The following is a 27,985-nucleotide window of genomic DNA, read 5'->3' on the forward strand; positions in this document are numbered from 1 at the left end:
TGATGGCTCCCTTAGGTGAAGTTGGGAACTATTTCGGTGTGCAGGATGCAGTACCCTTTGGGAATGTGCCCGTTTTGCCGGTGGATAGTCCGGTTTTGTTAAGTGACCACCTGGGTCAGTCTGAGGCAGGTGGGCTACCCAGGGGGCCTGCGGTCACGGACTTGGACCATTTAAAGGGGATCCTCAGGCGGAGGCAGCTATACTGCAGGACTGGATTTCATTTAGAAATCTTCCCCAATGGTACTATCCAGGGAACCAGGCAAGACCACAGCAGATTTGGTAGGTATTTTCCTTAACCCTTTAGTGGTCATGTGATGAAATAATGGGGCAGAACTGCGGGCGGGGGGACGGTGGGGGGTGCGAGGCGGGCGGGAAGGGGGGGTTTGTGTTGATGGTCGATCCGCCGAGGGGAAAAATGAATGTGTCCGGGGGTGCAGATGTACACGAGCGGCACCACCGCGGCGGAGCAGGAGCCCTTGCCGGGTGTTCGGTAGCGATGTTTGTGTAGCTCCAAGTTCTGCTTAAGAGCAGACGCGTACTGGGAGGTGGCGGTGGCGGTGGTGGAATTTTTGCTCGGGACGTTTCTGCCGAATGATTTGATTTCGCGAGTTTAAAGGGTTTTTAATCATTAACCACCACAATTTAAAATTCACCGAGTTTCCTGGAGGGAGTGGCTCTCGTCCTATACGCAAATTGACGAGGGCTTTTCTTTCGTTTTCTCTGCCGATTACCTGCCCTAGTAACTGCCCGAATTGCACACCCTGTCTGGTTCGCTGCTCGGCGAGGATTTAGCGGCAGCGCACGCCGACCCGCAGCCAGGCTCTCCGCCCGCCCGCGCCCGCACCCGCAGCCGTGCGGCAGTGCCGGTGACAGGCGCCCCGGGAAAGAGGGAGCGCAGGTGGGGTCCGGAGCCAGCCGGGAATCCTGCGCCAAAACCTGCCTTTCTCGAGCTGTGTGGCATGTCACAGCGAATTTGAAAAGAGCATTCCCTGGGTTTCCTTTCCAGGGGACACTGTTTGTGACTCAGCAGCGAGGGCTGGAGGGCTGCTGGCCCCGGCCGCTCCGGAGAGCCTGTGCACGCACACATGCACACATGCACATGCACACGCGAGTCCAGTGGGCCTGGAGCTGTTCGGCTGCCAGGGAGTCTGTTAAAGGCCCGGCAGATTGAATGTATGAAAGTGACTAAAACAGCCTGGCTGAGCTGATACTTCGGGTTTTTTTTTAAGGAGGGGTGCGGAAAATATGCCAGGTTAGCTCGCCACGCTCCCAGCTGTTGGAAGGAGTTAACTTGCGAGTGAACCAACCTGACAACACTTAAATTCGGTCGTAAAAACAAAGTCCTGTGTTGATTTTTTTTCTCTCTTTGTATTTTAATGCCAGATGTTGAGCGATATCTAAGCTGCATTTTATTGCTTTGTGAAGCTATTTAGATAATGCCAGTGTTGTATGAGATGATCTCCAAAGGGCTCATAAGGGAAGCGGAGAGGGAGGGACGGGGGAGGAGAGGACTGAGGCTCTCGCATGGTCGCAGGTTCATCCTCCATCCCCCTCCATCCGCTGCTCCCTGACACTCTCACGCTGCTTACAGGCTCTTCCTCCCTCCCACGCCGCCCGCCCGCGGTCTCCGGGGCTGTGTGCGGGGTGGGGGCAGCGTCGCGGCTCTCCCGGGGGTGCAACATCCACGCTTCCTGGCGAGAAAAAGTGCGGAAAGTGTTTAAGGCAGAGGCGTAGTGAGGCGAATGGGGCGGGGGGGGGGGGGGGGGGGTGTGTTGCAGCTAGGCGTTTTCCTTGGCACGGGCAGGCGCCGCGCGTAGCTGCCGAGCCGCCGCCGCAGGTTCCCCTTGCCCGCTGCGGTGCGGGCGCAGGGCGGCGGGCGCGGCGCTGGCGGGGCCGGCGCGCAACGGGGCCGCAGCAGGTGTAGGGCGCTGCGCGCACCGGCAGCCGGGGCGGCGGGGGGCCGGCCGCCCGCGGGGCCCCGCCGCCCCCGGAGGAGGGCCGCCAGCTGTTCCCTTCGCAAGGCGGCGGTGACCACATTATTCGTGGCGTCTATTTTTAAAAATGGCTTTCCAGCCGCAGTTGTAGGAAGCTGACAATTCCTAGGGGCAGTTCTTCCACCCCTTGCAGCGCCTTGGCTTTAAATAGATATATTTTTTTTGTCCTTGTCGGTTTGATCTCCCTCTTCCCCGCACCGGGACGCGCCTCGGTGGTAACTCGTTTCCCCATGCTGCGCGCTGGTGATGCCCCTGCTCGCTCCGGGGTTGGGAAGACCGGGCACGGCAAACCCGTGGGATGCCTAGGGGCTCCCGGCTTCTTTGCGGGAAGGTGCTTTTGTATCGGTGCCGTGACATTGCTGTTGTGTTTGCCGGAAGGTCATGGAATAGCTGGTGCTGTTTGAATTTTGGTGATTTTGAAGTCTTCTGATGATCCTGGGGAGGTCTGCATCCCATCTCGGGAGCTGCCCTGGGGAGAGCGGGCTCACATGGTCTCCTGCGAGAGTGTGCGGGAGAGCTGCGTGCGCGTGTGTGGATGCGGGGGTACGCGTCAGAAGGAAGTTTTTCTCCAGGAATAAGGAGGACAAAGAGAAAACCCCGGGGGCTGCGCGTAAACTCCTCTCTGGGCTCTGCCCTGTGGGAATCCCCCTCCCCGCACACACCTCTGGAGAGACATCAGATAAGAGTAATTCTTTTGTGATGCTATGTTGGATGCGTGCCTATTGCGTACAATGAACCGAGCCATATTGTGTGTCTATACTCGCCCGGTTCTGGGAGCCCTGGCATTTCGCAATCCCTGCAGCAAGATGTCCATCTCTAAAAGAAAAGCTCCCCGGGAGAACCCGGCTGGGTCCCCCCCGTAATGTGATCTCAGGTGATCAAAGCCTTATCTCTCTCGGGTCACAAAAGAAATTTTTTTGATGCAGTCTCCTTTAGTGTAGGGCATTGGCTAGACAGTAGAGTCATTGTAAATTCAGGAACTCTTTAACAGCGGAGAGGCGTGTCTCTGTGCGTCAGCACAAGTACTGCATGCACAGCATTAAAAAAATAGGAGCATGCAGGAAAAGGAAAAAAAAAAAAGCTTGTCAGCAGGTGACCTCCGCTCCCCGGGACCTGCTGCTACAAGGAACCGCTGCGTTCATCATCTGCGGGAGCCGCGCAGCCGCCCGCCCTCCGCCTCCCCGGCCCGCCCTGCCTGCTCCGGCGCTGGGCTGGCGGGGCGGGCTCAGCGCCGGGAGGGCGCGGGGGCGGCTCCGGACGGGGGTCCCTGCGGCTGCCCGCCCCTCTGCTGCTGGATGCGGGTGGGCGGGCCTGCCCCCCGCCCCGCGCTGTCTCTGGGGAGAGCCAGCAGGCCGGGGCGGGGCGGGGGGAAGGTGATGCATGCGGGGAAGGCTCTGGCCCCCGGGACTGGCAATCGTGGGCCAGGTTTTAGGCGGAGGGAAAGGCGCCGAGCAGGCCCGACAGTCTCCTCCGCTATTGAGCGTTGCAGAGGGGAGGGGATAGGGTGGGGGGGGGGTGGGGGGCAAGGGCGCTGTGAGAGCTTGAAATTGAAGCGGGGCCCTGCTGCCTGGGGGTGTCGTGTCTGTCTGCGCTCCCGTCTTTTAATTGGCATCATGTGGGGGAGCGGGCGGGGTGGTGACAGCTGCGACAGGCGGGACGCATCCCGGCGGAGCTCTCAGCCCCGCGTGTCTCCGCGCAGCCCCGCACCGCAGCCTCGGCCGACGGGCGGGAGGCTGAGAGGGAGGCGCCGGGGGCAGGGGGGCGCAGGGGAAGCTCCTTCCCTCGCCCCATCACTGGGCTGACCTCCCGGCGGCTTCTGAGACACGAAGGGCTCCGCTTCCCTCGCCCCGCTGCTCTCCGCGGCAGCCCGGGGAGAGGACAGTCCGGAGGGTCCCCTACCGCTCCCCCTGCATGATGCCATGCCATTCCCCTTCCCCTGGAAGCCCTACAAAGAGTGTCTGGCAGAGATACTTGCTCACTGTCTTCGTTGTCATAGATGGTTTGTGGCAGTGCTAAGGGAAAGCTAAACTGCTCCACTCCGTTGGTACAAAGAAAGACAACGTGTAGACAGACGAAAGTGGGAAAAGGGCAAACCAGCAACAACATAAAACTGTGCGGTGACAGAGGTGTTCATTGCCTAAAAGCTAAGGAAAATGCTTCTGTAGGCCTGCTTTTCACTAGAGCTAAGACATTAAAATTAAAGTTTTAATTTAGTGAACAACACTCCTCGTCTCACCTGTGAGAGTGTCAGGAGAGCAGGACCAGCATTTATGTCAGGCTGGTGTCCTGCACCATTCAGCGTTGTCTGAGCTGGATCATGTAGAAGAAGGTGTGTGAAGGGCTCATGTGGGCATGTAGGAAATAAACAGCTTCCCTGAAACTTTTTTCCTATCCTTGTGAAGGAAGCCTTTAAGCATTTTCTGTAATAAAACCAGTTCAATGCAGTGAGAAGAAATTCAGCACCCCATGTACTGAGTTATTTCCTCTCTACTTCTCTTCCCTTCCACATTTTTTAGCTATAAATAGGGCCCTAGCTTTCAAAGTTTGAAGCTGTCCTGGTTTTCATTTGATACAGCCTCATTTTGAAGAGGGTTGTCTATTTAAATATCTAGTTCAGTTCCTAAGTATTATCTGTATATTATAGACACTATACAGTGAAAATATGCACAGAACTGTGGGACAAATGCAATGCTTTAGCTGACAAGACTTCTGTAAGACTGGATGCTTGGCCCCAGATAATCTCTTGAAGGACTTAATATGGCACATAAAACTTGCTGTGAGTAGGCTTTTGAGTATTTCAAATTAAGAAGTCTCTATTCTGATCTCAAATATGTGCATGCTCTTTGCCAAGCACCTTAAATTAATTTTCTGCACTTACGATAGGACGTGACAGTGCCTTTTTTGTTCTTTTGATTCAGTAAGCAGCATGCATCCAAATATTTGAAATGATGACAGCAATTAAAGACTACATTTGGACTGATATGAAAAATGCCAGACTCACTAACTTAGCTATACTAGTGTCTAATACACACTTAATGTAAGATTTAAACTCAGTTAAAATTGCTTGGTAACATGTATCAAGTAATATGATATTTTGGTAAAAGCTTTAGAGAAAAAGCCTTAGTAAGAAATCTGAAAGTATTGCATGTCCAGATATAATGGGAATTTTAAAATTGTTTCAATGGATCAATTGTATCTGAGACACTGCATATACCAGACAAAAGGGGTGCTGCCACTTTATATTTCTTAAATAACTACATAGTGGCAAAATATTTCCTCACAGTATTCTTTATTTGTGCATATGTAGAGAATAATTTAAAATGACCAGGCCTTAAAAAAAGGGTTATCAAAACAATAATAATGTGGTGTTTGTAGTGCTGAATTATATATAAGGTAATGATCAATACTCCCTTACAGGGAATACTTTTCATCTTTACATTAGCTTGGCTATAAATTTTCCCTATTGGCTTCAACTTGTGCTATGTTAAATTTCTGCAATTCATGCCTGCTATTGATTAGTACAAAACTATTTTGTGGGAGATGCCAAATTAATTGTTAAAAAAAGCCATGAAAGTGCTTTTTTATTGGCCACATGAGGCTCAACACACACTATACTGTTATTTCATTATTTCATATACATATAATTTCCAATAAGCTTTAAGAAATAGTTATTCAGTGTACTTAGACATGAAAATTCACATAATATATTGAAAATGCTACTCTGTGCAGGACACACCTTATTTTGTGACTCAGAAAGTAGCATACACAGCAGCTTGCTTCTGAATGTTGCTGGATAACTTCCTGTGAGATCTTTATAGTCTTAGATGAGCACTCCCAAATAGGAAGAAATTTCCATTTTTTAACACAAGATTCCTAGATTTCACCAGTAGCATCCTCATTGAAGAGGTAAGCAATTTGCAGGGAAGACTGTCAGAAAATCCCCAAACCCTCAGAACCAGATGAGCCAATACTTGATACAGATCCTTGTACTGTGCACATGGGTGCTGAACCTTGGAGATTTGCAAAAGCAGTGTTTCTCTGCAAGGTATTCTTATTTCTGAGTGAACAAATATCTGTGTAAGCTTGCTGTTATTTGCATGGGAAAACTTATTCATGTACACACTATTACACTTAGGGCAAGGATGTTTAAATGTCTGAATTTTAGATGAGTAAATAATAACACACCAGAGAGAATGGTTACTATCTAAACAGAAATGCATGACACTGGACTATACTAAGGATTTTCATTTCTCAAGCCTCTGGAAGATCATACTGTGAGTAAATCTTTCCCTGTATTTCTGATTCATTGATGTCTGAAAGGTGATCTTTTGGTTCCATGTGTAACATTGCTTTATTTCACAATTCCAATTAAAATGTATTTTTTCAGAATTTATTTTGCAAGACAAGTTCATAGGTTCCTCATTCCTGCTAATTTGGGCAATCTAAAAACCTTTTTATTCTCTGAATGTATTATCTGTTGTGCAAATCGGAATAACTGAGCTTAAGATACGTGTTTAGGAATGATGAGAAAGATTGGGAGCCATCTCTTAATTTTTTATATTAATGCTGTCTGCACTGCATCATTCTAACAAAGACCCAAAGTACTTGAAGTATTGCATATTAATTTTGTCCTCACCTTCTTCCAAACAACTCAGAAAATGGGAAAAAGCCTTGAAAATAGCTGCTTGACACTCAGGCATAAGTCATATCTGGGGAAAAAAAAATCTTTCAATAGAAACAATACGTACATTGTTTGTTTTTTCCTTCATTTCCTAGGTATACTGGAATTTATCAGTATAGCAGTGGGCTTGGTCAGCATCCGAGGAGTTGACAGTGGACTTTACCTTGGAATGAATGAGAAAGGAGAACTGTATGGCTCGGTGAGTCCCTGCTAGCCTTGGGCTGCTGTGGTCCTTACATCCTGTGGGGGAAACACTTGTAGCTCCTACGAGCTCCCATTGCACTGTGTGTGTGCTGTATGAGCACTCTTTCTGCCCTGAATATCTTGCAGTCTTATTCAAAACAAGACCCTGTGGGTGACATAATGAATGTGGGAGAGGGAAAAGGTGACAAAATCAGGAATGAGTAATAATGCAGATGAATGGCAATTTAATTACAAACAATAGAGACTGATGGCCAGAGCTGGTCACTGAAGTCTAAAGGATGTACTATAAGATTTGTAAATGTCTCCTGTCAGTGCAAACCTAAATCCAGACAAAGTGATTCCTTTTTTGTGTAGGCAGAGAGCTTTCTAGGAATTGAAGAAATAAGGTAGAGGGGGAGGGAAAGGGTGGCATATGTGGATGAGAGAATGAGAAACAAGAGTATGACAGAAGTTATAAAAAGTATAGGAATGAAGGCAAGAGGCTTGGTGGTCTTGTCCTGAAAGTTTCGCTGGTGCTCCCTGAGGGATGGCAGCAGGAGTGAGTAACGGGTGTGAGGAGGAGTAAAACTTGGTATTTCAGATGTGGGAGTTTGCCAGCCTACCTGCAGTTGATGGTTGACTGTTCTTGACAACATGGGCTGTCTTCCAGCAGAGCAGAGAGAGAGAGTGTGTGTGTGCATGTGTCTGTATGACGTGGCTCTTACCTGGGATTATTGGAGGCATCTGATGAACAACTGGCTTCCTACCCTGGGTAGATTGTGGGCAGGTTCATCTGAAATTTGGCAGATAATTCCCCAGATGGCAGAAGGCAAGCTCTTCTGGCAGTAAAATATCAACCTTCAAAGCTTACAAGGACAAGAGAAGCAGTTGTATTTGAGGAAAAGGATGGCAGGATTGAAGGGTGAGCCAATATCTAAAGCGAAAGCGAATGTCTGAAGCAAAGTGAAGCTGTGCATTCACAGGGGTTTATTAGAAGCAGAGGAGAAGGCTACAATAAACCATTGATAGTGTAAATGTTGAAGAGAAACACTCAAAAAGAACTTAAAGTGATAGAGAAGGGCTTTGAATGTAATCGGAGACACCTGTGTCACAGAGTAGTAGTAGTAACAGGGAAAAGGGTGGGGATGGCAGTGAGAGTAGGAGAAAACATGAGATGATGGTTGTGGGTGGGCAGGTGAAAACAGAGGGATAAGAGGGAAGTCCAGCTTCCATGTATATTATCCATGTAGAGGTGTGAACCAGTGAAACTAGGAAAGTCCAGCAGAAGTATTTCCATAAGGGTGTCCAGGTTCACTGATCTCTTTCTAGCAACATTTTGTGTGAGAGAGATGAAGAGGATTATCTTCTGAACAAAGAGCAAGCTAGGTGAGGAAGCCCAATGATGCAGAAAATGACAGTGTATGTGGGAGACATGGTAAAATGAGGGGCAAGGCTGGGATGGAGGATGAGTGGCCATGGGAGAAGGGAAGATGCAGAGGTGGTGAGAGCCAGTGAGCAGGAAAGGCCAAAGAAACTGAATTTAGCATAAATGTTAATATGGAGCAGGTAAAGTTTGGCAGGATGGAGAGGGAGTGAGAAAAGGAATTGATGCAATTACAGATGTAAACCAGTTGCCTGTGAGGAGCAAGTTGTTATAAGTCATAATCCTTGTGCAGCCGATGAATGTGATAAAGAACTGGCAAAGTACATGAGTACCTCAGGTTCAGTTAGGCAGCAAAAAGGCAGAACAACAACAGTAATGTGAATCAGTAACGTTGATAATCATCAGAAAAAGCAATCGTTTCAACATATAAACATAGTGAATCAGTTACTCTGCATTTCAGATATTCTGAGGCAGGAAATGTGGTTATTGATAGAGCTTAAATGCATAGGCTTGGGAAAGCAAATGTTACATCACTTTCCTGTGCAATTTATGTTTTGTATTTGCAATATGTTTGGCTGTCAGAGTGAATTAGTCAAGACAATCTTTGCTGAAGAAAGATGCGCAAGAAATTCTTCGTAAATTAGTAAGTTCACTGCATTTATAAAATAGTTGTTCCATGAACAGCAGTTCTAAAGGAGCCTGCTTTCCTAAGGAGTTGTGTCTCACAGTACCAGGCATGGGTCTCTCTGACATTCTGTCCCTGCAGTAGCACAAATTCCCTAACTTTTTGTGTTTCTTGTATGGAAAAAGGGACAGTGTTAGCTGTCCATGCTCACCAGACTGTCAGTTTGCAGGGTTTACATAGCTCACCACTCCCAAGTGGGATATGCAAATAATTTCTCTTCTTTAGCCTGGTTATGATTAGTTACAAAACTGATAGGAACTTAATTTTCTTGAAGACCTTTGCCTCCTAATTGAAACTGGTTGGCAAGCTAAGGAGAGACAAGCAGGCAAATGGATGTACAGTATAAATGGATAACCTCTTTTTCCTAAGAAATGACACTAAAAATATGAAGCCATTCATAATGGAGAGCTGGCAATCTCTGAGGCTAAAATGCAAAGTTCAGGTTAAAATCTGATGGATGATAGGGCTTATTGTCAGCCTCCAGAGATGGGACATACTAAAGAGTGATGGTAATTGAATTACATTACTTCCAATGAAATATAACCTCTAATGGCTACTCAGTGTGATGATGCTTTAAAGCCTTGTCAACACTAGCAATCCTAGTGCCTATATTTCAGCAACTGTCAGCTCCCTTGGAAACACTGAGATAAGCAGTCCTCAGAGCAGATTTTTGTGTAGAATTGGATGGACATTTTTAAGTGACAGTGTTTTGCTTTTGGTGAAAAAATGCAATTAATTGAAAATTAAGTTCTTTGATGTGAATGAATTTGTTGCTTGAACCAGAAGCAAAGCACGATCCAGTACAGAATTATCTCTCTGGCAAAGTAGAAGATCAGGTTAAAAGAGATTCGTTTTGAGACTGATGTGTGGTAGACTGTGAAAAACTTAAATCAGTTTTTCACCTGCATTAAGCAGACCAATCTCTTCAGCTGAACCAGTAAGTTGTCCTTGTGCTGCTGTGCTGTGAGGTGTATCCCTCTGTCTTGGTTCATTCTCTAAGGGCTGTGAACAGCATCAGCTTTGTCATGGAGCAGGTATGCTTAGGACACTGTGGCTGTTTCCTAAGATGGGAAACCCACACACAACTGTGAAGCAGCCTAAGAAATGCTTGGTCTTGCTCTGCATCAGCACTGGGGATCTAAGTAGGTGCTTAGATTCACAGCTTATGAGGCATTCAGTACTTGACACTATTGGAATACATGCCCTGTGTCTGACACTCTCATATTTATATTCTAGTTACTGCATGAAAAATACATTAGGCATGAACCAAATCAGTGACCTGATAGACCTCTATCCTTCTATATTTGTATTTGAAACATTTGACACAGGAAGATTTTTTCCCAGCATCAAAAAAATTGTGGTGCCACTTGAGATGGGACATATGGCAAAGCAGGGCAGCCAGGATGGGTGATTGCTGCCAGTTTTCATGAAAGACAACAGCAAAGGCAGTGTCAGCATATCTTGATCCAGTCACATCCCTCTTGGCCTTCTCAAAGTTCTGCTTTCCTGATAGATTAGCTGCCTGACAAGCTCTTCCCATCTCCCCATTCTCACAGGGGGCAGTTCTTGCTGCATTTTCTGGTCAGAGGAGCACAGTGCCTCTCTCACTGCTTTCAGGCAGATGTGTAACATAACGTGTCTGCTCTCAAATTCCTCCTCATGCCATGGATTTAGCCAGGGGAAGCTGAAAATATGTGCACATGGTGCTGCAGAGAAAGCATTGGTAGATACCTAACAATGACTCAGAGCCTGGTTAGTGACAGCAGCTTTCCCTCCTGCCTCATCTGTCCCTGCTTTCCCTTTACCTTGCCTTTCCCTGGCAGCCTGCAGCTATGACTCATCATGTTTCACAGCAGCTACTGTGCTTGTCACTGGAAAGGAGGAAAAATGCAAACTACAAAAAGGACCCAGAGGGGGTTAAGACAAGACATGAAGACCTTTTCCTTCCCAAGTACCAAACAGCTTTTGCCAACATGTCTGGCAAGGACATTAGTAAATGTGTCTTAGCTGTGTTCCTCAGGGCCGTGCTGTGAAGGGAGGAAGGTCTTTCTGATGTGTCCCACAACCTTCATGCTTTTGTAGGCTGTGCCCATAGCCATGCTGCCCTTGGGTGTATTAGCAGCTGCCACCCATGTGGCAGGCTGTGATGTGTCCCCACACCATGGGGTGCCTGTCATTCCCACTGTCCTCTGGGGGAATTCTGTGCTACCTCAAGCACAGACCCAGCAGGAACATGGGACACCCTTGCCTCAGCTGCCCTGGCTGTCCTGGGCTTTTCTGCAGCAGAGAGCTGTGCTGCTTCTGGCTGCTGGCATGCCCACCTGACTGATCTCCCACAGACATGCACCTGCCCCATTCCTCTCCTCAGACTGCATATAAAGAAAAAAAATCTTTTGGTGATGGGTCTAGTGAGGAACAGGTTGCCAAGAGACCCTGTAGATGTCCCATTGCTGAAAACATTCAAAGTCAGGTTGGACCGGGCTCTGAGAAACCTGATGTAGTTGAAGATGTGCATTGCAGGGGGGTTGGACTAAATGAGATTTAAAAGTCCTTTTCAACTAAAACCAGTCTGTGAAATGCTGGTGCCTTCACTGCTCCTTGTGCCCTTGGCAGGTGGCAAAAGACAGCTCAGCTTGGGTGTTCAGGAGGAATATTGATGGTTGCAAGAACTGGAGCAGCTACCAGGAAAGCTGTGCAGGTGGGGAGAGGAAGACAGGAGTGGAGATGGAGGAGTTGTTGAGGAAGGGGGAAAAGAGTGCTTGGAAGGAGAGCTCAGGGGAGCATAGAGAGAGAAGCTTCCTTTACTCACAGAGCAGCTGGGACAGAGCTGAAGAGCTCAGATCAGGAGCCAGGGAGGGAAGCTCCACACCTCTGAGCTGCAGACTGGCCGGGTGTGTGCTGCAAGGTGAGATGTAGGAACACTTTTAGCAGGGTCATAAATTGCTGTCCTTCAAAAAGTGAACTGAAAGCTTGATCTGGGAGACTAAACTTGCCTTTTGCTCCTGAAACACTGGGGAGAGTGTGGAGGAGGAGAGAGAGAGTACTGTCCTTGAAGAAACATGTTTTCCCAGTAAGTGTGCAGGGAGGTGATGATATGCCTCTTTATTGTCCCAGCAGGGCTGCACCTGCAGTGTTTTATGTTTTTATTTGGGTCCCCACAGTCCTGGAAGGGCTAGGAAGCTACAAAGACTGGTGAACAGAAATTTTTCTGACAAAAACCGGACAATTTGTAATAGTTTACTGAAAATTGCTTGGTGTAGGCAAGAATTTCTTTGGCTGAATTCTAAAAATATCTTTTATGTTCCTGTGCAAATAAAAGAAGGGAATTGTTCAGCCCTTCAAATGGTAGGTCAAGGTGCACGGAAACTACATGAAGAAAAAAGCAGGTTGAAAGTGCATGTTGGTAACAGCATTTGTACCAAGTATATAATTACTACAGGTATTTAAGAACTGGATAAATAATTAAATTACCCCCCAGTACCATCACACTTTCCTTTTAAATACCTCTGATCTAAAATGATTCCATATATTTCAGATTGATATTTTTAAAATAATAATCTGGATTATCTGTTCTCAGTGTCCAGGTACCACGGTTGAAGTGAGCCTGGAAACAGAACAGTCTCAGTGCACAATTTTTGGAAGGAGAATTAAAAGCAATTTCCTTGAGTGAAGGCAGAGGCTTCTAGGCTGAGAGTGGTCAAATCCCAGGAGGGATAATGGCTGCAGCACCTGGTTTAACTTCTGCTGGAGTTAGTATTATCATTTACAATAATAAAGTGGCTTCTGGTAAATGGTATAAATGGAGAGACAGAAGGTGATTCCTGTGGCAGCTGGCTTGTAAGGAGTGTTCAGGCTTTCTGCAGGAGCAGCTTTGCTCAGGACAACCTGTCACTCCCATGATCAAAAACCCAATGGTGTCTTTTACTGACAACAGCCACTGGTGTCTCCCCAGGTAAATCTGCTTTAAGCAGGAGACTGCAAGAAGCTGGCCTGTAGTTAATTTGATGGGCAAACTCTGAAGAGGCCCAGTTCAAAAAGCTGATTATGGCTCTGAATGTTGAGGAAACCTGAAACTTTTTCATACATGCAGAAATCCTGTGGAAGTGGTATCCCAGCAAGGGTGAAACTGCATGTAAGGATTTGAAGATTGTGAGAGCTTGGTAGAGGGTCTGCAGAGAATGGGAGAGAAGGGCAGGTTGCAGAAAAGATTTTGTCTTAGAGATGTAGAAGCATGGGCATGAAATGGAAATTGGTGCAATAAAGGTGATTTGGGCCCTGAAATGTGTACTTAAACTTTTCTAAGGTGAAAATTTTTTAAGCTATATACCTGGAAAGGGTACAGAAGTCTTTACCAACATGGTGCATTCAGGAGGGAGTGTAAATGCAATACAGTTTGAATGTGGATGCTAACTGGGCTAGCCCTGTTTCTGATAGAATCCTTTGGGTGGTAACATGTGTCTGGGGAGCTCCCTGCTGTGGGATGAACAAAGGCAGCAGGGGCAGCCAATACTGCTACTGAAAGAAGTGACTATTTTCCCTCCAACTATCCATCCCCTCCCTTTTGCTGGCACAAGTGTTTCTTTGCTGCCTGGGGAATTGAAGCACGAAACTGGAAAACAAATCTGGCAAAGCAAAAGGGCTTCAGCCACAGTGGTTTCCTCCCAGGTCACTGGAAGGTGCAGCAAGTCCTGGGTGAGGGAGTGTCTGCTTCCCTCTGAGGCAATTTCCAGCCTCGAGCGTGTGTGTGCCTGGGGCTGTGTGGTTTGTGTTTGGCTGCAGGGCTATCAGTCTGGCTTGGGATGTGCTTGGGACATTAGGAACATCTTTTGAAATGGAAGAGTAGAGAAAGTACATGCATGATGAATTTACTGAAGCAGGATAGTTAAAATTAAAATACTATGCTTTGGGCAAGCATAGTATTTTAATTTTGGTAGGAATATATTTTTCTAGAACTGGAAAATAGTGCTCATCTTCAGGGCTGTGTTAGGTATGAACCTACAGAAGAGAGTGTTTGTTACAGTGGGTAGAATGAGTGTTATTAGAAGACTTGTATGATAGATGGTGAAAACTCTGAAGAGAAGACAGCAATGGGGAGTGCTGAAAGGTATTAGACTGGAGTGAAGCTATTAGAGGAGTTTTTATGGATTGGTCCCTGGACTGATTTTATACCCTGGTTTTATTAGGGACATTAAACATCTTGTCATAAAAAGGTAGTGGTGTGTTATTGAAATTTTTGCAAAGCTGGGAAGTATTTTCAGCACAGGAGGCAACCTCACAGAAGGACCTTGGTAACCTAAAGTGCCTAAAATATTTACATGTGAGGAGAGCTCTATCAGTGCCACTCCATACAACACTAGGAGGATCCAGTCTAAATGCAAAATGCAGTTGGTCACTGTGTTAAAGAAGATAAATTGAAACCAAAACAGGTACAGAAAGGGCATGCTGGGATGATCAGAGGGATGAAAAGACTATGAAATTATATACTCTGAAGATCTTGACTTAGCCTGCAGAATAAAAACTGAGAGGATATGCTCTTGCTCTCTGTAAGTACTTTGAGGAGTACCACTGGGGAGGAATAAAAAGTCCTTGAAATAGAGTACAAGAATGAATTGGTTTGAATGGGTCACAAGAAAGCTTAGGCTGCATAGTGAGGAAGATTCAGGCTGTGAGGAAATGGGTTTTTGAGCTGTCCAGAGGGATTTTTGCAGGGAGGTGTAGATGAGACATAAATGCTTTCTCTGCACTGTCCAGTAGGAAACAGCTTTGTGACTGTGGAAATTTCCTTTGTGGAGGGTATAGATCTGAGAAAAGTCCATGTACTTGAGTTACCTCATCTACTTCACCCTTGCAGGTAACCCATCTTAGGATTTGGATGGGCAGTTTTGCTGAAAGCTGGGTGCTGTTAGATGGTGTTTCCCACAAGCACCAGCATGGGGAATGGGGCTGGAACTGCAACCCACTCAGCAAGGTATGAAGGACTCTCTAGAACAAAAAGGTCTTTGGAGATGTGCCTGCTGGTGTAGGAACAAATACTAGGTCAGTACACTTGACAATGAGAAAGGAGAAAGCTTTGTGAGAAACTGCAACTTTTGTGGTTGTTTTTAAACTATGGCTTCAGTCTTTTTAAAATCAGAATTTCATAGACTATAACACTGTCACCAAAGAGGGACACTTACTAGGAGTGTTCTGTGAGACAGATACTACAATTTTCCCCAAGTCTATGGTCTTCCTCAGAGGACTTCAAATGCTAACTAGGTCTGAAGATATTTTTTTCTGGGAGAAAACCTTCAGTGATCTCTTTGCCTTGGTCTGCAATTCTATGCTGATCTTGGATTCTCACTACATGCCTGGGACAGAACAGATAAATTATGTGTGTGTGTGTATATTTGTGTGTATGTTTATGCATATGTGTATGTGTGTGTATATATATAAAAGTTAAGCTTTGGTAAAGTAAGATCCTACCCAAACCCTAGTTTAATGATTTGCTTTCCCCTAACTAAAGATGTCTGAAATTTTGTGTTCTCCTGAAAACAGGAGGCTAGAGGTGCTAATGTGACCTTGCAGGAAGCTCCTTCCAGAAAGGGCAGTTCTGATTCCCTGCTAGTACTGCATGCTTCTGCTTTCTTCCCTGCTCCAACACTGGCACTCATCTGTCCTGTCAGGAGATCAGCTGAGGGATATAAAGCCACAGGAAAATGTTCAGCTTCCTGAACTGGCTTGCTGCCTGTTCAGGCAAGCACTAGGGCTCAGTGGGAGAATCAGGTGCAGTGTGGGATGGTTGATGGGTTGAGCACCATGCTTTCAACAGCAGGGAGTTGTTAAAGTGCCATAACTGCGTTGCAAACCCAAATCATACCCAGCAAGCAAGAGTGGGACGTCTTCAGATTATTTTCTTTGCAGTTGTGTAGTTCCCTGTCACTGCAGCCCTGAGCCTTTCTGGAGCTGGCTGTGTAATGATACTGGGGTGTGAAAAGGTTCAGCCTTTGGTTGATCTGAGAATACTGTGTTGAAGTGACATGCTAAAAGCATCAGCAGCAGTGACACACTGAGATGTGCTTGGGGATTATTCACTGCATCAGATAAAGATCTGATGTGCTCTGTTTCTGATTCAGGAGCCAGTGCTATGTGAATGTGGTACTCTCTCCCACTTTGCCATTCATCATTTTCAAAGAGAGAGTAGAAAAAGTCTGCCCTGTGGAGGCTTCATTAGGGATTTTGACTAGGTTGAGATTTGCTTTGCAGTTTGAATGTCTTAGGCTGATTTGGTGATGTGCAGCAATGTGGTTCATTTGTGTCACATTCGAAAAGCTTGAAAAATAAAGCGTGTTATTGTGTAAATCCATATTTTCCCCTTCTATAAGGACCTTTTGTTTCTTTTTCATTCCTTTTATACTGGCAGATATCTGATTTGAGGATAAGATTTTATATTTGTGTTCCACAGGCTGCTGCTGAGGTAAAGCTTGTGTTCTAGTGTGGATGCTGCATATTTTTGAGGTCTGGCCCAGGCTGTGCATCTTTAATCTGCTAAACTTTGCTCTTTAGATGTAACACAATTATAGAGGCAATTGTGACTCGAGAAATTTTGACTTGATTCTCTTAAGGCTGAACTACCATTGCCTTCAATGGAATCAGGATTGGACCTGCTCCTGTCAAACCACCAATTAGTTTTATGGTTGTGTCAGCAGATCCCAATCAAGATAGGAGCTGTATTGTGTTCATCATTTTAAAAACCTAAATCTAGACAGGGTTCCTGCCCATGAGAGTCTGCAATCTAGAGGCAATCTTTAACATATAATCTTACTTTTTCATGGCAAGGGGGATTTTGTCCCACTGATGCCTTTGTTAAATCATCATATAGTGTATAATCTGAACTCAGAGGAGGAAAGTTATTGGAGAAGGCTCCAGCAAAATATTTTTATTTATTTTAGAATATACAATATTGTAAAGTTTAAACAAAATAGCAGATTCCCCCCCTTTTTTACTTCAAAAATCTGATTTCTTTGGAAGATCCATGTTTGCAGGTATATGGAAGACCAACAACCTGGTGTTTGAGCTCTTCAGTCACTAGTTCTGTTGAAGCTGTTACTATATATCATTTGAGTTTTTCAGACAGAATGACAACTTCTTTCATCCAAGCTGAAATTAACTGTGTGACTGAGGTTTTACCCATTGACAGACAGGCCCACTGGTGTGCATGTGAGGAGTAGGGCTCTCGTGAAGGAGCAGAGCAGTGTTTCCCAAAGGCTTGATCACCTGTATCACTGACAGCATAAGCCATGGCATAGCAACCCCAAAGATGTATGGATTTTCTGAGAGATATTAAGGAAATACCCTTTATTCTACTCAGAAAGCAAGATACTAAAATTTTCTAACTAAATCCAAGACTTTGTGGTGGGATTGCCCCTGGGAAAAGGAATGGGGGGAAGTGTCCAAAAAGTCACCCCTGGAGAGACTGTTTATGAGAAGTGTTTGCCAAAGGAAGGGGCACTGCTGTCTGAAAAGGGAAGCGTGGCATCTTTTCTTCAGCAGCAACTATTTGAAATGCTGGCCTTCCTTCCTGTCCAAACAAGGTGGGAAATCAAAAGGCCTCATTTTTAAACAATTTAAGCTGAATAAGCAATTGAGCCCTGCTAGGTAAAGATCATAGTGTGCCTGTCCTTTGCTGCTGTGCCTACCAAAGCACACAGTTTTTAAAATTTCTGTGAGGCTTGTTGGTTTTCAAGACCCCAGTGGATATGTGGCATTTCAGTGAGGATCTTTCCAAAATGTTATAGCTTGTGATGCTGTGTTTGCTTGATGACCCCCATCCAGAATGACAATGTGATCAGTAATGTCCTTGTCCTCTGAGCTAGCACCTAGCTGGTAGCTTTGCATAGAATTAATAGCAAAATATAGAGACAGGCTTTTGTTCATCAGTCCTTGACCAAATCATCTTGCTGAAAGAATAAAACCTGTATTACTTTTATAATGTACATTTATATATCACTACATACGTAGAATGATTATTTGGTCTCTGTGGCAAAGTGTTTCCTGAAGGATCCTGAGTATTCTGCTCTTTTTATGATGGCACCTGGTAGCTGAGAGATGGGGTGCTTCTTTAATGGTGGATAAATCTGTTTTGTGGGGTACTCACTGAATATAGAGGCTCATGCAGATTAAGTACTTTTTATCCCTCACTTTACAATGTTTTTCAGCATGCGAGTTTAGCTCACTTAAGCAGCACTTTCTGCTGAATAAGGTCTGTCTGTCCTTTAAGGCTGTGTTCTGTGCTTAGAGAAGTGCAGAACAAGGCAAAAAATACTGACAAAACACTTTGTTCCATCTTAGTTGGATTTAAGGAAAGCATGTTTTATTTACAAATCTCTGTCTGGGTAAAACCTTAACTGGTATTCAGGCTAAAGACTGTGTGGAGCTGTAGGGTGGCAACCCTGCTTTGACATACAGGTTGTCTTTTGATAGAAGAGAATTTGTGGAGTGGGGAGCTGGGGAAGGTCAAGTTACAGCTTCCAGTAAATCTGAGCGTGCCTGAAGTGGTTCTTTTAATGTCTTAAAATATTTGTTGCCTTTTTATCATTGCAAGGCTGATCCATGTTCCATTTAAGCTGACGGGAACCCTTCTCCCATCTTCTTTAGAAATTGGCTCTGGCCCCTGTATCAGATTGCATACCACCTTGCTTCCTGATTCTTGGAAGGGTTCAGCCAAGCATTATGAATTAGATGCTTAGATAACATTGATGACTGCAGTTCTTTTTTGTGCCAAGGGAATCAAAAATAAAATAGAGGTTAGAAAAGTGTGACTAGTAAATGACACAGTGTGGGCCCAGTCTTGCTGCTGTGGAAGGGAGTGGAATAGACCTGCTGGTTTATTTGTTTTCTAAGAGTCGACTTTGTCCTGGTCCTGTTCCCTTGTGGTGTGGAGAAGGAAGCTGATCAGCTTCCAGAGAAAAGGCACTGTGACAGCTTATGTAGCCTGAGATATGCCCCTGGAGTTTTGTCAAGACTTCCAACAGCGTCCTGAGCAGATCTTGGGTGTTTAGGTGAAAATGAGTTTCCATCTCGTGCGCTTGGCTGAGCAAATATAAACCCAGCCTTTGTGAACTTGAAGCATGGCTGGCATGGGCTGCCTGTCCTCAGGCACAGTGGGGCTGCTCGTCCCATAATGATTTCATGTCCTGAGAGGGCATGCTTAAAGCTTGACAGATGCTGCAAGCTTGAAATCTCAAAGGAGAGGATATCAGTAAAACCAAGAGCTGAGGAGCTGGCAGTGGCAAAAACGGATGGAGGCCCAATTGGCATCTCATCCTCCCGCAGCTCACGTCAGAAGAGCTCTGTAAACAGCCCTGGGGTAGCCCAGTGCTCTGTGCCAGCCTGGTCTCCCCAGAGAAGGTTCTTGATAGTGTGGAGAGCAAGGGAGCAGGAGAAGAGCAGCAACAGGACAAAGGGGTGAAGCACTGAAATCCCTCCTGCACTGTCAGTGTCCTGGGATTTTACTGCTGGCACTGGAGCCTGCTTACTGTGTTCAGAAAGCGCTGCTTTTCTGTTGTCTGCATCAGGGTGTGGAAGTACCACAGTGTCTGCATCTATGTAGGTGTTGTGGCTTTTGGCAATGAACCCCCAAGGGGTTCAGTTTCTGCTGGATCTTGGGATCTTTACAAGATTTTTGTATGAAAGATGCTAATCTTTAAGCACCATCATTACTTCTGCACAGCAGCAGCACAGAACAGTCACACCTGTTTTTTATTTTGTAAGTGGGGATTGATGTATAATAAAAACTCTACAAATTAACTGAGAGGTTTAGGGGAAGAAAGTAAGATGGATACTGGATGTACTCTGAGAGTACAAGGTGACCTCAGGTAGGGAGAATGCAGTTGCCTAACTGTGGTTTTGCCAGGGACACCTTGCCTGATTTCCCTCATCTTATTTAACGTGCCATGGAATATGAAATGTATATCTGTTGCAGCATTGGTGCCTGACTGCTTGTCTCTCCTCTGGCCCTGAAGGATTTCCTGCTGTCTGTCTAAAAGGCTTTTGGAGAGCTACTGACACAAACACAAAAATCAGTCAGCTAGTCCTCTTGGCAGACTATTTTTTTCCCCATTTTTTTCATGTTGTGTCAAATTATCAAACAAAGCATTCTGAAAAGAGGCTGCTTGAAAAACTCATCAAAGAAAGCTCTGTGACGCTCACCAAGTCAGACACACAGTGTGCAGGGCTTGACTCACACTGTGGTCTAATTTGGAAAAGAAAGTGGTGCTGCTTGGACACTGGCATTTGGCTTCTCATTGTGGCTGGAGGTGGTTCACCCAGCCAGAAACGAACAGGCTTAGCATGAGAGTACAGAAAATGCCACAGCAAATGCCAAGCCAGACCTTTATTTATGACAGCTCTGGATGAGTGTTAATTATTAGCTGAACATAGTGTGTTCTAGAGGCTGTTTGCATTACAGCATGGGAAGGGCCAATGGCATGTAAAATGTGTGTGTTGGTAGGCAGACCAGCAAAGCAAACTGCTTCAGAGGAGAATAGGGCTTTTCTTTGTTTCCCTTCACTACATACACAGTTTTCAGTAATGCCATGTAGCCATAATGAGGGATTTGTATGAAAGTACTCAGGAGATTATACATATAAATATCACTTTTATTAAGACAGGGTGGATTAACAAGGGGTTAGTGTGCTGCAGGTATACAGGAAGTGTTGACTACATCAGATGTATTTCTTGTTAACAGTTGTTTGGACTTCTGGATTAGGTGTTTTCTTGTCTCTACTGAATCAGTGTAGCAGTTTGCTAAAGGGAAAACTACACATGGCATAGAACAGAGTAGTTTGCTTGGCATGAAGGGTACTTGCTGTGATTTTAGGGATGATGGTCTGAAGAGGCTTTCTTTTGTCAGGTTGCAAAATAAATTGACGTTTTAGCTCCATTGGGTTATAAGAAAGAAAAAGAAAGAGAGAAAGAAAGAAAGAAAGAGAGAGAGAAAGCAAGAAAGAAAGTAAGAAAGAAAAAGAAAATTGATGTGTTTTATACAGGACCCTGTACTGTTCTTTCAAGTACCAAGCAGCCTGAATGTCTTACATTCTTTAGAGTAATGAAACCATTCTCTGAGCAGTGTACATGTGTTTTATTTGTTTCTACTTATTTGCAATTAACTACTGCACATGGATAGGTATTTTAAAACAAGCTGGCAGAACTTTAATTTTGATGCCTGTAACCATGCACTTTATTACTTTAGAATCTGACTTTTAATCAATCTCCCTGGAAATAGGATAACATAATTATTTTCTTCCCTTGTTAGGTGGTGGAGAATGTAGAAAGGGAAAGGGGTCCTGGGCTTGCTAACACTGACCAGCCATTTCAGTTGCAGTTTTCTGAGTTAAATCTCTCTTGGGGTTTTGTATTTGTGATATGTGCATCTTTGTACAATGCAATTATTTGCACATTCTGAATTAAGTAACAGGTTAAAAAACCAAACAGGTGAAGCGTGGAAATGTAGCAAAATGAAAATCAATCACTTTGTAGTTGAATACTCTATGAACAGCTCTCACAGAAAACATGTGGAATGTGGTGCAACATCTGATTTATATAATTTTGAGGTCACCTCCTTATTTGGCCCTGAATTAAATGATTTGAGCAAGGCAGGCAGCCTACCCTTTCACAGGAATGCAGGTTACTTTCCATAGCTGTTCCAGTTGGGTATGTTTGGTATTTGTGTCAGCTTTCGACAAAGATGTCCAGCAACTTTAAGTATGGTGCAAGGAAATATTTGCACTGGAAAATTGATAGAGGTGTCAGTTGCTGGAATAAAAGTATGCAAAAATTGCTGTATTGTAGGGCTAAATCTTGTTCTTCAAATGTGCATAGAGGGACTTTCTAAAAGTCATAGCCAGAAGGAGAAATGTGATCAGGAAACACCGTATCCTTTCCTACTGGGAGAGTCGGTTTTCAGCAAGACTTTGCCTTCCTAAGATGGTGAGACAAGAGGGTGCTGTTGGCAGGATGGACCAGCCTCACCTCTGTGTTATGCTCATTTCTGGCTGGAATAAAGACATGCATACTTTAAATGTGAGCATAAGGTATTAATGTTATGTAGGGCTGTGGTGGTACATGGTTTAGAGGTGGGCTTGTCAGGGTTAGCTTAATGCTTGGACTCCGGGATCTTAAAGGTCCTTTCCAGCCCAAAGGATTCTGTGATTCTGCACAAATGAGTGTTCTGGTGGGTGTTGATTTCTGTCTCTCTTGGTACTAGATGAGACATCATTGTAAGACTCTCCCAGGGCATGGGAAGAAGTGGATTATGGGATTTTTGTGTCCCACATTACTTACAGGATCTGATCCAAAGTCATCAACACTGATTTACTCCAATGGTGTCTGACCACAGCCAGAATTTCTAAGTCTCCTAGAAGGAAAAGGCTTGATTGTATAAAGAAGTTATTTAATTTCTTTTAAAGTGTAATTGTTAATGTCCCTACCTATCTGATCCCACATCCTGATTGCTCTGTCATGTTCATGTTGAAGTATTTGCCTCATGTTTGTACCTGAATTTCTGAGAATTTTGAAGAAGGCCAAAAGAGATGTAGCTCTCTTGTAAGTGAATAGAAAGTTAAAATAGGATAAGCTTGTAAAATGAAGATTGAATCTGTGAGCTTGAAATCCATTTAACTCATCCAGAGTGCAGTAGTACAATGCAAACCCCCTGATTCAGGGTCTGATAGTTACGTGTACCACAGCACTGTCATGATCCATCAAACCTGCCAGATAAAGAGAGTCTATTTTAAAGTTTCTCCTTCAGGGCATGGGGAAGTAGTTCATGCAAAGATAGAAATTTATGATGATGCTAAAAAAAACCGCAGATGAAGTGAATAATTAATGAATTCACGACAGGACTGAAATATCTTCCTAAAATGCTGCTATTTTTAGCAGGGAGTTCTTCTGCAGTGCTTGTCATGTGATCCTATTGCCTTCTGAGAGCAGGAAAACAATTTGAATTAGTTTCTCTTTCCCCATGGACTTATATAAGTCCAGTATATAATACCCCTTAGCATCTGAATCTGCCTTAGGACAAACACAGATGATTTTAAACCTCATGCAAAATAAAACACTAATGAAATCTATACTTAAAGATAATCTTCTCTGCAGCAGATCACCTTTTATAATTGTACTTTTGAGGCTGTGCAAGGGGAATACTGCAATGGGTGTAACTGGCAGCTGCTGCTGGTCTGGTGATGCTGAATGCGGCTGCGGTTTCAAGCTGGCAAAGGACATAGAGGCAATTATCAATAAGAGGGTGCAGGGTATGGCTTATAGATCACGGTTTAATGTGAACAGATTTGGGCTTCTTTTGCCTACAACCAGTGTAGACTAGTGCTCTGTTTGAAGAACTTTGAACTGAAAATGTCATAGTAAGAAATTACTCTAAAAGAAAGTTGTCACATCCACAAAGGAATATGGTCGCTGTCACAGTGAATTTTCAGGTGTTGAACATGTGAAACTAGGTCCTGTCTGGGATTTCTACTTCCTGAGTGGTAATGAGGTACTCATTAAAGAGGAAGTCAGGAGCAGCTGACTTGCTGCCTTTCTTGCCTACTGGAGTTGCCACAAATTTAATTTAGAAGAACCCTCCAAATCCCAAACCTTTAGGTGTTTGGGAGGGCCTGAGGAGGACTCTGTCTTTGCAGCTCAATACCCGGTTTGTACAGGTGCAGAGGGGTGGTCGCTTCCTTTCCCCATTTGCACGGGGTTGTTTCCCCTACATGGGATAGTTCCTGGGTGGCTTCTGTAAGGTGTAGAGGGCACCTTGGACCTCTCTTGTCCCCAGCCCAGGTGGGTTGCCCTGGGAGCAGAGTGCTTGCCAGACAAAGCAGCAGAGAAACATCTGGGCCGAAGCACATTGGTTTGGCCAAGGGCTGTGTGCTGAGTCTCAAGCAGCGGAGGTGGCCCCAAAGGCACCTGCAGCTTCAGGGAAGCTGCAGGCTTTGGTGATGGTACACCTTGGGAAGCTCCTTGGTAAAGTCATGGAAGATGGTTTCTTAGGGGTGCTTGAGCTGTGGCTCCTTAGTTGTGTGCTGGCACAAGTTTATGGCTTAGGTGCCATGCATACTTTGCTGCATCTGGGACTTGGTCTCTGTTTTCCCGTCTCTGTGCTCCCATCTAAAAGGATTGTTTTAAGATTTGATGTTTGTGAAACAAATGCTTTGTATGGAGCTTTGTAATAATTAGAAATTCATCCTCAGCTGGAAGCTGGGGTGGTTGATGTGAGTGCTATTGAAATGAGAACTTGTTGCAAAAAATACATTGAATTATCACCATTTTTTCTTGTGCCTGGTGAAAAGACTATTTTCAGGCTTATTTTTCTCAGCTTTCCATCAGTTCTCCCATGCTCACCACCTTTTTTCCCAGTAATTTGTGTGAGTCCTTCCTAAATCGAATCTGGTTATCAGGTGGCTGCATTTTAAACACTCTATTAAGTATTTTTTTAAAAAGCAAATTTAATCAATCTTAAGGATGTAGAGGGCAACACACAGACTAAGGAAGTGGGTCAACTGGAAGGAGTGGGATTCTGTGGTGGCAGGGGGATCTGATGAATGGTTGATATCCTCAGTGGGTCCTGTCCTCAGTAGGATGGGACACAAGGACAACCCTGGCAATGCAAACCTGGAGGGCTTTTCCTTGCCTGCTGCATCTCAGCACACAGGGTCCACGTTCCTGTTTGAAGCTCTGTTGGGTTGTGGCTTCGTGATACAAATAATAAATCAAATGACAGATAGCAAATTGAGTGTCTTTAAATTAATGAAATGCATCAATTGAGTTGAAATGACATAGAGATTTTAAGACTGCAAATTTTATAACAGCCCTGCAGACTGGTTCTAGTTTCCTTTATTTATATCTGTTTGTTTGAGTGCCTGCACTCACTGTTGAAACAATTTGTTACAGAAGTCCAAGTATGGTCGTGTGAGCTGCTTGGGAACTATCAGAGATAAAAGTGTCTGTTTTCATCTTTGTTGTTACAGTATTGATTTGGGCAATGAGGCTTTGAGAGTAATTTTTGCTTCACATAGAATTATCCACCCTTCTGACTGCCTCCTGAAACACCCAGCAATACAGATCTTCATAGCTAAAACTGGGATAATTGAAATAATTTATTCTGCAATTTACTGAGGAGATACCAGTTTCAAGCCATTAAAACAGTGATTCTTTAACAAGTAGCTTATTTTAGTGGCTGTCTCCTTACTGCTCTTTCTTTTCTTTCCGCAGGAAAAATTAACCCAGGAGTGTGTATTCAGAGAGCAATTTGAAGAAAACTGGTATAACACATATTCATCAAATCTATATAAACATGTGGACACTGGAAGACGATACTACGTTGCGTTAAATAAAGATGGGACTCCGAGAGAAGGGACTAGGACTAAACGGCATCAAAAATTTACACATTTTTTACCTAGACCAGTGGACCCTGAGAAAGTACCAGAACTATATAAGGATATTTTAAGCCAAAGTTGACAAAGACAATTCCTTCACTTGAGCCCTTAAAAAGTAACCACTATAAAGGTTTCATGCGGTGGGTTCTTATTGATTAGCTGTGTCATCACATCAGCTCCACTGTTGCCAAACTTTGTCGCATGCATAATGTATGATGGAGGCTTGGATGGAACATGCTGATTTTGTTCTGCACTTAAAGGTTTGTCCTCCTGGAGGAGAGCCTATGCCCACTCGCTTGATTTAGTACGAGAGGGAGAGCGAGAGAGTGAGTGCGAGAGAGAGAGAAAGGGAGAGGATGAATGGGAGTGAGAGCGCGAGAGAGAGGAGCCGAGGGGAGGAGGAGGGTGAGGAGGAGGAGGAGGAGGAGGAAGGCCTGATGCATGCTGGGGAATAGACACGCTTTTAAATTTTTGATCAGTTGTACTTCGTCATATATCAGCATAGCTGCCATACTTCGATTCATCAGGATTTTTGGCTGGTGGCCTGCTCAAGTGTACGCTGCATTTACAAAGGCATGGAGGGTGCAGTCTTACTTAAACAAGAGACTTTTCAGTTAATCGCTCTCTGGGTCTCACCCCACTGAGTTTAAAGCAAAGACCTCTTAGTAAAAAAAAGAAAAATAAAAAGTTAAATTTATTTATAGAAATTCCAAAGGCAACATTTTATTTATTTTATATATTTATTTATTATATAGAGTTTATTTTTAATGAAATATGTACAGGCCAGATAGGCATTTTGGAAGCTTTAGGCTCTGTAAGCATTGAAATGGCAAAGGCCACTATGAACCTGTGGTAAATTCATGCAAGTAAATATAAAGGTGCATGGATAAAAAAAAAAAGCCAACAATAAAAAGGTAATAATAATAAATTCTAGTGACCCTCATGTACTAAAGGCGACAATCTCTTTTGTGCCCGTATTATTGTACAAGTATGCACACCACTCATGACACTGAGTCCTCACTCTTCTGACTGCTTGTTTCATAGCTTACCCCAGAGGATTAAAGAGAAAACTGGGTCTGCAACTTTTTTTTATGTGTCTGTAATATTTCCTCTCTGATAAAGTGACTTCTTACATCGTTGTAAATTTCACAGCTGTGGAAAATATAGGGGTTGGAATATATTCTACTTGTTAAAACCTATTGCAGATTATACCAAAGCTAAATGATAAATATGCTATTTTTTTTCCTAAAGAGAATGCCAGAAACAACATAAGTAATACCAACAACAATTATATTAATTTTAAGGTTCCACAAAGAACACATAAATATTATTTCAGAGGGCAAGAACCAGGTTAACAGGATCATTCTTGTAAACATGTTTATTTGTGCACTTGACTTATGAAATTATACAAGTTCCATAGGGGTCATTGTAATACCTTTTATGGAAAATTGCTTTCAGTGTGAACTGTCATAATACATGATATTAGCACCCTTCCTAAAGTAAAACTTGCAAAATGAAACTAATAAATCTCTATCGATAATGACAATGAGGGGGACAGTATTAGACTTATTTTTATTGTTTTTCCTAAAGTATGCTCAAATATTCATGAACCCTAGGTGAGGAAACAGTATATAATATTTAAGAGTATGTAGCATATTAAGATAAGCACACACATTGATTAGCAGTTACCATTTGGAAATTAACCTTCAGGAAGAGGCATTTTTTTCCCTAATACTCTGAAGAAAAGGGGGTAAAAAAAAAAGAGACGAACACCTTGTTAAGATCCATATGACAAATGCATTTTGTAGTTGTTCTACCCCTTAGGATTTCAATCCAGTGCCATTAAGTTGAGTGTAGCCTTCACCATTGGATATGTTGGGAGCAGGGCTGGTCCTGACACCCTGGCTGTCTGCATATGCACGGGGGCTCCTTTGGAGGAGTGATGTAAAAGGTTGTAGCCTACTTGTAATTTAGAAATTTTTGCTCTGCAGCACTCTTGTCCATCTGATTTATATGATTTGAAGCTTATTTCTGTTCTGGAATGACCTCTGGCTGGGTGTGCTGAACAAACGTTCCCTTTCCGTGCAGAAGCAGGTGGGAGGAGCCGCGTCTCAACCGGCGATATCAGTGATGGCAAACGCAACCACGGCCTTTTGTTGTGATTGCTCATGGAGGATAAAGAGACGTAAATCACATTAGTTGATTGGTAGGGTACCTGTCTAGGGACTGTTATTGCCTGGGAATTTACAGCCTTCAGCTGCAGCCCAGGCGTTTGTGTCCCAGCCTTTGGGGCTCGGCTGCTGTGCGTTGGTTGGGTGCCAGATCATTGGTGTGGGCGATGCAGAGACCCTAGGAGAAGAAAAGGCACTCCTGGGCAGGACCAGGGCTCACTGCTCTGTGCTAAATGCACCAAGCCCACCACGAGGAAGGGAGGTTGCAACTCTCTGCTGTTTCAGTAAATCTGACATACACCAGGAAATTATTTGCAAAGGTTAAAATGACTCTGAGTCGAGGCCGCAATACTAGGCCACAGTTAAAGTCTTAATGTTAAATTGACTTGGATTATTTTAGTCATAGGCTAATCATTACTACTAGTTAACATGTTTTATTTATTTTTTTTTTGTATTTTTTTACAGAAAGGATTAA

At 44.2% G+C, this 27,985-nt stretch overlaps 1 protein-coding gene across 1 annotated transcript; it reads left to right on the plus strand.

Annotated features, from left to right (window-relative positions):
- FGF9 (fibroblast growth factor 9) lies at positions 1-27,970 on the plus strand. Its single transcript, XM_030234049.2, has 3 exons — positions 1-279; positions 6,771-6,874; positions 25,176-27,970. Exons 1-3 carry the CDS (start codon positions 3-5, stop codon positions 25,419-25,421), a joined length of 627 nt encoding a protein of 208 aa, XP_030089909.1. The 5' UTR covers positions 1-2; the 3' UTR covers positions 25,422-27,970.
- The last annotated feature ends 15 nt before the right edge of the window (positions 27,971-27,985 follow it).

Source organism: Serinus canaria, chromosome 1, assembly GCF_022539315.1.
Source record: "Serinus canaria isolate serCan28SL12 chromosome 1, serCan2020, whole genome shotgun sequence".
Taxonomy (NCBI): domain Eukaryota; kingdom Metazoa; phylum Chordata; class Aves; order Passeriformes; family Fringillidae; genus Serinus; species Serinus canaria.